This window comes from Gossypium hirsutum, chromosome D05 (assembly GCF_007990345.1).
Source record: "Gossypium hirsutum isolate 1008001.06 chromosome D05, Gossypium_hirsutum_v2.1, whole genome shotgun sequence".
Lineage (NCBI taxonomy): Eukaryota > Viridiplantae > Streptophyta > Magnoliopsida > Malvales > Malvaceae > Gossypium > Gossypium hirsutum.
The window spans coordinates 57,045,351-57,057,282 of record NC_053441.1 but is presented as its reverse complement, the minus strand read 5'-3'; the positions used below and the strand labels follow the sequence as shown (position 1 = coordinate 57,057,282).

Here is an 11,932-nt window from a genome sequence, read left to right as displayed (position 1 = left end):
AAATAAGGTAGAGGACCCATTTGAAAGGCGCGAATAACTCAGAGGGACCAACTGGGGAAATATCCCCGCCCTCTAAAATGCGCCGTTTTGCTAGGACCATATCGAAAATGAAATAAAATTTGAAGTACAAATTAGAAAATAAAAAAAAGGATTGGATTAAGACAATTGAAAAATGCGGAAGGGTCTAACGCGCAAATAGACCCTTCCACAAAACACGCTGATCCTTTTGCGGGTCCAATCCACGCGCAGGTTAAAGGGGTGAAACGACGTCGTTTTGGCCACTGGGGTTAATGCCCAAAACGGTGCCGTTTCAATCCTCTATAAAAACCAATTTTTTTAAAAAAAATTCATTTCACCCCATTCTTTGAAAAAAAAAACTCATATCACTCTCCCCCTCTCTCTCAAATACCCTCTCCGGTCGCTGGCGACGGTCACCATCCACGGTGGCTGAAAAATTGAAAGAAGGCCATTTTTTAACTTTTCGACTTCCTCGACTCAAAAAACGTCGTTTTTCATCGAAAACAACGAACCTCGTCCCCCCACGACAGCGCAAATGCGAGAAAAGGGTAAGGTTCGACCCCTTTCTTTTTTATTTTTCTTAAAAACTAGTAGAAATATAAGTAGAAAAGAAATAAAAACAAAAGAACAAAAGAACCACCTTTTTTTGTTTCTCATTGCCTTTTTTGTATTGATTTTTGTCGTAAAAAATTTACATTGATTTGTCCATGGCTTTTATAGCCGAAAAATACAATGTTTTTCTATTTACTGTTGTGCTCTCTTTTGCTTGGTCTGCATGTATGGGGCAAGGACGCATGCTATGGTGGCAGAGAGAGCGTGGAGGGTACGGAGGTGCTGACATGGTAGCACGCGTGAGGAGGTTGGCGCGCGTGGGAGGAGCGGCAGCTAAAGGGGTCAAGTTTTGGGCCACTTGAGCCGTTAGTTTTTTTTATTTTTGGACTTGTAATGTTTATTTTGGGTTTGTAACTTATTTTGTTGGGCCCGGGCAGATTGGGCCTATTACAAGAACTATAAAAGGTTCATCCACCCTACACACTACAATGTGGAAACTAAGCCACTCGAAATCATAATATGCAGCTGAGCTGACATATATATAGAATCACGCGGTAAACCGCTGTTCAGAAATATTACAGTTGAACTACCGAAACAGGCTCCCTTCTCTTTATAACCAAAACCCCAATTTTATGCATATGTATGAATGCACATCATATTCAGTCAGTCAATTGTAAAATTTTTATGCGATTGCAAAATGCACACAACATACAAACATTCATACAGAAAACAAAACACACAAGTTCAATCAATCAAATTTAGAATCAATTAGGTTTGTAACTATTTACTAATAACATCACATAACATTTAATCAAACTAATAAATTAACACATTAGTTACGAACAAATGCACAAATTCTAACTAATCAGAGTCCTAAACATTCTTACTAAGTCTTAACTGGGGTTAGAATACACAGAGGCACAAAACGAGTCAAAATATGACACAGAACAAAAATCTACAAAACAAGGCCACATGACCGTGTGCCCCAACCATGTGGAAGTTCCTAAGCTGTGTGGAGGTCTACACGCCCCATGTGAAGGAGGCACACGCCCGTGTAAATAGCTTGTGTAACTCTCTGTCTAAATTTGATAAAATAGAGTGCAGCGTAGACACAGCCATGTGAAAATCTCACACGCCTGTGTGGCTGAGGGACACGACCGTGTGTCCAAAACCCACACCCGTGTGAATATTGACTAAAATTCCCAAATATTAGCCACACGGCCGTGTGGCACAAAAATTGGCCCGAAAGCCCTAATTCCCAAATTCACACGGCTCTGTGGACTGCTCGTGTACAGCACATGCCTGTATGGCCACTCATGTCGTCATGAAACCACACTGAATTAGGCTGTAAAATGTGCCTTTGTTGTCAAAATGTTCCCAAACCCAAGATAACTTAGAAATACACCAAAAACACACAGAATTTCAAACAATTCCATAACAATCGACACTTCGATTGGTCAATTTCAAAACATACAAAATATGTCAAATTTCACAGAATCAAATCAAAAATTCGATAACAAAATTGAAGAGTTTCTGAACAAACACCTTAATCGCGATTCCCAGCACCAAGAACCATTCGATTCGCTCCACCAAACTGTTCAGAAACCTTAGTTTAACAAACCAATTAATGAAACCTTCAATTCAATAACAAATAGAAAACAAAAAAAATTCTATCAATAACCCCTAAAAACAAAACCTACCTTCTTCTCTTCTGATTAAATAAACACACGATGATAAGACTCCCTTGATAGACAACAAGTAACTATAAAATGGAAGAAGAAAAGAAAGTTACAAAGAACAAGGTGGAAAAGAAGGGAAGAACGTGTAGAGAAAATTGGGAAAAAGAACGTAAAATTGTTAGGTTTTGAAATAAAAATAAAATAAATAAATATTTAATTTTTTATATAGAATTTTAATGGTATTCTATAATTTAATTTTATTAGAAAAAAACAAATTTAATGGATAATTAAAAACTAAAAAATATAAAAAAAATTGAGAGAGAGTCACTTCTTGTAAATTTAGTATATGACGTAACTTGTTATATATATATATGAGTAGGTTTTAATTTGATTTGACGAAAACTCATAATTAACTAATAATTTTAGCAATTAATGTTCATTAAATCAACTCTAAAATTTAAATCAAACACTAATAAGCTAACATTGTTACCTTTAAGAAACCAAAATATATAACTTTTTGCCAAATACATTTATCACATTGAACAAAAACCAACAATACAGCATTATAAAAAAAAATTGTGAAACTCATATACCCATTAATATATTAACCCTTAGCCAATTAAGTCCAATGTAGTTTTAATTGAAAATTATATATATATTATTATGTGTCTAAAATATGTTGTTAGTCCCTGTATTTCTATAAAATTTAAGATTTAGTCAATATACTTTAAAAGTTATAAATTCAATCCCTTACAATTTTAGTAAATCATTATCATCATTGGTAATTTTTTGTCAAAATTTGTTAACGTAACATGTTTATTACTTGTCAATCAAATATCACGTCATATAAGGGAAACCTAATTAATATGTCAAGTTGACAAATTTTGACAAAATAATAGTTACAATGTTAATGATAGGACTAAGATTTTTAAATAAAGATGGTAGGACCTAATTTTTAACTTTTTAAGTACAATGACTAAATCTCAAATTTTATGAAAGTATAAGCACTAATAGCATATTTTAACCTTATTCTATTTTAAAAGATTTAAAAAAATTTAGGTCAAAATATGTTGTTAATGCTTGTACTTGGACAACATTTAAAATTTAGTCATTGTACTTAAAAAATAACTCCTCTTACTTTCCTTATTTAAATAATCCGGTCCTACCATTAATACTATTAGTATTTTTGGTCAAAATCTATCATATTGGTATATATGTTGATTAGGCTATCTTCATATGACGTTGCATATGATAGAAAATAAACATGTTAAGTTAACAAATTTTCACATAATTACCAACAATGATAATGATTAGACTAAAATTTTTAAATTGAGAAATTAGGGGGATTGGATTTTTTAACTTTTAAAGTACATGGACTAAATCTCAAATTATAAAAAGTACAGGGGGAATAGCATATTTTAACCAATATATTATTGTGAGAAAAATAAAAGAATATATAGTATTTAAAAATTATATTTTATTAAGGTATTTTTTTACGGATTATGTGGAGTAATGTGAAGAAAATTTAGGAGAAATTATATTTTCTTTGTATGTGAAGAAGACTTGATACCAATGAAAAAGTAAAATCTAGATTAGTGTTGTAACCCCCCCCCCCGGCCCAACCCGGCCGAGTGAATTTAATGTGGGAGAAGTGTGCGAGGGTTGAAACATATTAAAGCATGCTCTCTGTGCTATTTTATCATTTCAACTTCCCTTTTCCTACTTTTTTTATTTTCTTGCCTTAATTCGTCTTCAAATCATGAACTACAACGCTTGCTTTCATCTTCTTTTAGCTTTATTCATACCATGTTCCGTACTTTGCTTGGCTATGACAGCCAGGAATCTCAACTCCGATCAGTTTGCACTTCTGAAGTTTAAGGATCGCATTGCCGATCCTCAAATGTCTTGGCAAACAATTGGACGGCCTCTACCTCTGTTTGCAGGTGGATTGGTGTTTCGTGTGGCATCATCCATAAAAGAGTTATAGCTTTGAATCTTTCAAGCATGAATCTTAGGGGTACTATCCCTCCATACCTTGGAAATCTTTCATTTCTACTCTCTCTCGACTTGAATCGCAACAGTTTCTATGGCCTGCTACCTAAAGAATTGGGTCAATTGCATCGTTTGAAGATCTTACAATTAAGCTTTAACAGTCTTAATGGGGAAATTCCATCATGGCTTGGGAACTTACACAAAGTTCAAAGGTTGCAAATGACAAATAATACTTTTACAGGCACAATCCCTCAAACACTTGTCAACATGTCCAATCTAGAGATCTTTAACTTGATATTTAATCAATTATCTGGCCAGGTTCCATCTTCCATCTTCAATATTTCTTCTCTGACGATTATTGCTCTCTCCGGTAATAGCTTACCAAGTAGTTTGCCTAATGATATGTGTCAACATCTTCCCAAGCTTGAAGGGCTTTACTTGAGTTGGAATGAATTTTCTGGTAACATTCCATCAAGTATAGGCAAATGCAACAATCTTAAAAATTTGTCATTGTCCTATAATCAATTTGTGGGAATCATTCCGAGAAGTATTGGAAATCTGTCAAGACTTGAAGAATTATATTTAGGGTTTAATAACCTAGAAGGTATGCATTTTCCTTAATGTCTTTAATTTAAACACATTTTACCTCTTTTGTTTTTAAATTGTAAAAAAATTATTTGTAATATAAATACAAAAAATAAGAACATTATCTTTCAAGGAAAAATACTTAATTAGCTGAACTAATATACTTAAACATGATTAGAATCTAACATATCCATATTATTTCATAACGAAAAAAAAAATAAAAAAAAAAGCCTCTTTGATTTACACTTACGAAATAGTTAGCTTTACACCTTGATTTTTCAACTATGTTAATTTGCAGGTCAAATTTCGGAGGAAATTGGTAATCTTCTTAGTTTGGAAATGCTTAGTATTCAAGCAATTAAAGGTCTTACAGGTCCGATTCCATCTCCCATCTTCAACATTTCTTCTCTGAAAGCTATTGGTCTCTCCGAAAATAGCCTATTAGATAGTTTGCCTAATGATATGTGTCAACACCTTCCCAAGCTTGAAGGGCTTGACTTGATTTCGAATGAATTATCTGGTAACGTTACATCAAGTATAGGCAAATGCAACAACCTCAGAATTTTGTCACTGTCCATTAATAAATTTACGGGGATCATTCCAAGAAGTATCGGGAATTTGACACAACTTGAAGAATTATATTTGGCGTTAAATAACCTGGAAGGTATTAAAATTCCCTGGTTTCTTTAATTTAAAATATTTTTTATAAAAAAGTTTAATTTCGTTAAAATATTTTATTTAGGACAAAACGAATATATGAATTTTAAAGAATTATTAACACCGTTAAAACTTTTTACAGAATTCAGATCCATTATAATTTCTTTTGGTTATATTGTATTTGAAACAAACATTGTAACCCTTAACATGTTATTTATTAATTTAATGATTTATTCTTAAAAAAATGATAATGTGAATTTTAATGAATTGTCAACACTATTAAAATTATTTATTAAATTCAAATCTATTATAAAAATTTTTGATTACATTGATATTAAGTTTATTTTATTTTTCAAAATGTTACATTAACACAAATATTTTAGACCAAAATTTTTAATTGGAGCTTATAGAATATATAGCTTGGATTTTAAATTTCACTCTTAATCTTTATATCGTATTTCCACATTTGGGGTTTTCCTTTCTCTTTTTGGGCATTGTAATTTACTTGATTTAACTAAGCAGAAAGCTCGAAACCATTTTCTAATTGATCTTATCAATTCCACAGCTCACCTTCTCCATGGTTTGTTGATTCCTTTTAAGTTTTTCTTATTTTTTGTCCTATTTTCTTTTATATATATATAAATTTTTGGTATTCTCTATGTCTATTTTACTGTTTATGTATGTTTTACTTTCCTATTTTATAATTTTTAAAAACATTTTCTACATTTTTTTAAAAAAAATCTGAATTTTTAATTTTTTTTAATTTTTCATAATAATATTTTTGTACCATTTTATTAATGCTTCCAACTTTAAATATCAAATTGGTACAAATAATTTTTTTAGGTACCAAAATAATAATTAAATACAACTTTAAGGGCTAAACCAACATCTAACCTTTAGAACAATATTGTATTTGAAATAATTTTATTGATGTTATATTATTTTGATTTCTTAGACTTGTATTGATGCAAGTTTACCATTAAACCGAATACTCATACAGAATGATTTAAAATTTTTGCTTTCCAAATCATAATTAATTATTATTCACAATCTCTTATTCTGTGTCATCTTTAAGATTGATTAGATGCCACATTCTCATGCCAAAGTTTTATTTTTATTTGATTTAAAGTTTTACAATGTATTATATATTTTTGTAAATTTGATAATGATGATTTCAATGCAAGACTTGGGCTAAGAATAGTGAGGAGTTCATTTTTAGTTTGGAGTACAGATTTTATATATTATAACATGGAATGGTTTTTTTTTATATACAAATCACAATGGACTAATTACTACTCAAAAATTCTTATTATATGCCATTGTTCAAATTGATTTGATCACATTTTCCATGCCAGAATTTTATTTTTATTTGATATAAAGTTTTACAGTTTTTTATTTTAAAGATGTATTTTAGTGTATTATATATTTTGTGAATTTGGTATTCAATGAATATGTATACTAAAAGATGTAATTTTACAGGTAATTTACCATCTATGACCAATGCTCTAAAGCTTGAGTATCTTATATTGAGGGGAAATAAACTTAGCGGAAACATTCCCAACTCAATCTCCAATGTTTCCATGCTTAAGTTTCTGGACTTGGTAGATAACTTATTCTCTGGCCCAATCCCTAAAACGCTTGGCAACTTAAGACACCTTGAACGGCTCCAAATCATGAATAACAATTTGATCACAGGATCTGCTGATCATGAGTGGACCTTTCTTTCTTCTTTGGCAAATTGCAGGCATTTGAGAAAAATAGTTGTTTCAGGAAATCCACTGAGTGGCATTCTTCCTACTTATATTGGGAACCTTTCGACATCCTTGCAACGTTTTTATGCCGACCATTGTGAGCTTGAAGGTAATATCCCAATGCAAATAGGTAACTTAAGCAACATGTTGGTTTTAGAACTTGGCTATAATAAGTTAAGTGGATTTATTCCAACATCAATAGGAGGACTGCGAAATCTCCAAGGTCTGGGTCTTTTCTCTAATAAATTAGAAGGGCCTATCTCAGAAAGCCTTTGTGATTTGGAAAGATGATACAACTTGCTTTTAGGGTTGAATAAGTTGTATGGATCCATACCCTCTTGTTTTGGTAATATTACTTCTTTGAGATATCTTTATTTAGAATCCAACAAATTGAGTTCTGCAATACCCTCGACTCTGTGGAATCTTAACGATATATTAGAAGTAGATTTATCATCAAATTACCTTGACAATTCACATGCTCTTGATGTCGGTGATTTAAGAAGTCTGCTGAAACTAAATTTATCAAGGAATATTCTCACGGGCGATATCTTATCTACATTTGGGGGTCTTAAAACTTTGGTTTCATTGGATTTATCAAATAATATACTACATGGTCATATCCCTGAATCGTTTGGTGGTTTGATTAGTTTGGAATTCTTGGATATATGCAATAACAATCTCTCTGGTGTCATTCCCAAGTCTTTGGAAAAGCTTTTATATCTAAAGTATTTTAATGTGTCTTTCAATAGACTTGAAGGGGAAATTCCCATCGAAGGATGTTTTTCAAACTTTTCTAGCACATCATTCATGAAGAATTATGCACTTTGTGGTCCACCTAGATTGCTAGTCCCACCTTGCAAAAACGACATCCACAAAAATTCCAAAATGACTTTATTGCATGCTTTTAGGTATAGTTTACCAACAATTGGTATTGTCATAGTACTAATAGTCTTAACTATTATTTACAGAAGATGCCAAAGTAGGGGTACAACTCTACCAATTAGGGATGATTTGTTGTCTTTGAAAACACTGAGAAGAATTTCACATTATGAACTTTCACAAGCAACTAATGGGTTTGAGGAATGTAATATGCTTGGTTTTGGGAGTTTTGGATATGTATATAAAGGGAGGCTTTCAGATGGAATGGAAGTTGCAATAAAAGTTTTCAATTTGCAAATAGAGGGAGCATTTCAGAGTTTTGACATTGAATGTGATGCTATGCGTAATATAGTTCATCGTAATATTGCCAAGGTCATTACTTGCTGCTCAAGTGTTGACTTCAAAGCCTTGGTGTTTGATTACATGTCTAATGGAAATCTTGAGAAATGGTTACATTCTAATAACTGTTTCCTTGATATCATACAAAGGGTCAACATAATGATAGATGTTGCGGCAGCAGTAGAACATCTTCACAACGAACATCCAACACCTATAATTCATTGTGACTTAAAACCAAGCAATATTCTACTGGATGAAGACATGGTTGCACATGTAGGAGATTTTGGCATTGCCAAATTGTTGGGAGAAGGTGATGTAATGAAGCAAACCATGACTCTTGCAACTATCGGGTATATGGCACCAGGTGAATTTTTTTATTTTTGTATGATTATTTTCTTGATTTGCATTTTATATTTTTGCTTCATGCGTCTGTGGATATATATTTGAATAAGCATTTTAGAAATAATTAAGGATTAATGATGCTCTAATTATACTTGAAATGCAGAATTTGGATCAACTGGAATTGTTTCTATAAAATGTGATGTATATAGTTATGGGATCATCCTTATAGAAACTTTCACAAAGAAAAAGCCAACTGATAATCTTTTTTGCTGAAGAAGTGACTATAAGGCATTGGATGGAATGTTCATTGCCGAAAGGAGCAATAGAAATTGCAGATGCTGATTTATTAAGAGAAGAGGATGAGTACTTTGTTGTTAAAGCAAATTGTATTTCAGCCATCATGGAGTTGGCTCTGAATTGTTCAACTGAGTTACCAGAAGAAAGAAAAGACATGAAAGATGTTGTGGTTGAGCTAAAGAAAATCAAACAAAGGTTGCTAAACAACATCAAACATGTTTAACAAATATGGTGAGTAATGAGTACGCTTGCGGTTATTAATTCACTCTTAATTTTTCCATTAATTTAATAATTTTAATCTATTTTAGCATTATAATCATAGATATCTAATATGTCAATATTCGTTTCCATGAATTTTGTTTTAAAAATCGTGGAAATTAATATACTAATTTTCTTTCTTTTGCTCCCATGTACTAGGCTTTATTCGGAATTCAAACTTCTTTTGCAAAATAAAGATGCATGGAAACCAATAAAACGAGCAGCAGGCCTTACCATGATTTAGTTTTATGGTAGCTTTGGGGCATCAAGTTTTTTTCTTTATTAGATTGGATTTTCTTAGTTTCTTACTTCATTTACAATATAATTGTGTTTCAATCTTTTGCTAAGGATTTTATTATTGGATTTTTAGTTGCTTTTCTTTAATTAATATGATATTTACTTTCATTAAAAAAAGTATGCATTTAAATTTCATTTATTGTGTTGACGGAACTCTCAAAAGATGGTATTATTCTCGTGTTGAGATTATCTCTTGTTTAACACCCCTCGCTTGGTCCAGTCACCGGACCTGAGCTATAACTACTACCACAGTATAGCTTGTACTTTTGCTACGGCACACAAGTTGAGTATAGCTTGTACTTTTGCTACGGCTCAGAAGTTGACGCAGCTCATGTATTAACATAGTTCGCATGTCAATACAACTCATAGATTACATAACACACATTTTACTACTTTATAGACTAGCTCGCACTTAGTCACTTTACAAAGAGCTCGCACGTAATTACTTTACAAAGAGCATGTACATACAAGCCATACAAAGTCAGTTCACACATAATTTTAATGAACCAGTTCACATATTAAGTTACAATTACAGATCTTACATTTACAAAGTCCACACATTGACACAGATCACATATAAACACAATTTGCATATAAACACTATTTGCATATAACTCAGTTCACATATAAACACAGTTCGCATATAACTTAGTTCTCATATAAACACAACTTACATATAAACATAGTTTGCATATAAACACAATTCACATATAAACACAATTTGCATATAACTCAGTTCGCATATACACACAGTTCACATATAACTCAGTTCACATATAAACAAAACTCACACATTGTCACAGTTCACCTCATAACTATTTATATAGAGTTCGCTTATAACTATATTATGGATTGGTTACTCTTACTTTGCGTGGATAATTAACTCACGCGTTACTACAAATGCAGTTCACGCAGAAAAATACAGTGATAGTTCACATATGTAATACATTGACAATTCACACATTCAATACAATGACAGCTGGCATTGAATATGCAATGAGGTTCGCATATTCAAGTAATCTCATATATCCAATAAGGCCTAAATACGTTCACCAAGTGTACAAGCATAACAATGCCAATCTAGTTAAACAAATGTGTCTTTCATCAAGCATTACTAACCAGTAAATACATATAGGTATATGACATATATCCATTAAAAATCCAAGTCACATTCATGAACCAAGATACCATAATTCAAATTGCACACATGAGCATGATTTTCCTTTCAACAGATCATAGTATGATTACAAGTTTTATCTTTATATAAACACTCTATCGGCTCCATTTTATTTGTCCCTGGTACCTAAAACCGTCTATTGTCTTAAACGTCTTCTCTCAAAGGCCTAAACATCCTCCCTAGACTCAACGGCAATAGAAAGACAGAATAATAGATATATGGGTTTTGAGTCAAATAAACATGAAACAAACAGAACTGTAAATCAAAGATAAAGACTTACAATGAATACTACGATATTATTTTTCCAAGAAATATTTACACCGGCACCTCTGATACCAATAGGGGGAAGGGTGGTAGAGTGCGTGCTATGTGCGGAAGGCTATAGACTCTTTTAATTTACAAAAGGAAAGTGTTTATAGAAGAGAAAATATAAAAGGGAAAACTATACGATATTTTCAAGATGCCTCTACAATTGATAGCCTATCTTTATTTATAGTCCAATTTCAAAAATTCTATACAATTGTATTTTGAATCTTGAACAGTGATTCTGATAAGGATCCCTTCTTGAATGGATGTGGTTGCTTCCACGTCGCATTTGTCATGTTTCTTGTGTGATCATGGTTGCTTCCACGTTTCACCGTCTTTTCCCATCATGGATTTGATGGTTGCTTCCACATTGCAAAACTTTTTTGTCTTTATCTGGACGCCTTTGAACATCATAGGCATAAAAAAAACATTATAAATTTGTTAAGGGGAAATTAAGAAATAACAATTTTTCTGGTAACAAAAAGTCTTTTAGGAGAAAAACTTCTAGAAAACTTAAAAAACTAAGTTATAAATGCTTTTTAGGTGTTAAGAAAGATCATATAGTCAAAAACTTTTCTAACAAAAGAAAAGAGGCTAGAAAAAGGATCAAAAGTCTTGAAAAACAAGATTTAAAAATATGTTATAAAAAGGAAACAAATCCTAGTAAAATACTATCAGAAACAAATTTTGATAATAATAAAGATTATATATTTGTGTTAGAAAATTCTAGAAACACTAGAATGAAAAAACTACAAACAATTATTCAACAAATAAAAGTTGGAAAAGATGATGTAATTACCTTT

The 11,932-nt window shown here is 31.8% G+C and overlaps 1 protein-coding gene across 2 annotated transcripts; it reads left to right on the top strand.

Annotated features, from left to right (window-relative positions):
• The first annotated feature begins 3,968 nt into the window (after window positions 1–3,968).
• On the top strand, window positions 3,969–9,536 carry LOC121216817 (receptor kinase-like protein Xa21). 2 transcript variants are annotated; one of them, XM_041092232.1, is made up of 5 exons: window positions 3,969–4,845; window positions 5,125–5,490; window positions 6,963–8,816; window positions 8,958–9,322; window positions 9,509–9,536. In XM_041092232.1, the coding sequence occupies exons 1-3, from the start codon at window positions 4,254–4,256 to the stop codon at window positions 7,523–7,525; spliced, it is 1,521 nt and encodes a 506-aa protein (XP_040948166.1). In that variant the 5' UTR covers window positions 3,969–4,253; the 3' UTR covers window positions 7,526–8,816; window positions 8,958–9,322; window positions 9,509–9,536. The 2 variants fall into 2 exon arrangements, with proteins under 2 accessions (XP_040948166.1, XP_040948167.1); XM_041092233.1 differs by lacking the exons at window positions 3,969–4,845; window positions 5,125–5,490 and having other exon boundaries at window positions 6,900–8,816.
• The last annotated feature ends 2,396 nt before the right edge of the window (window positions 9,537–11,932 follow it).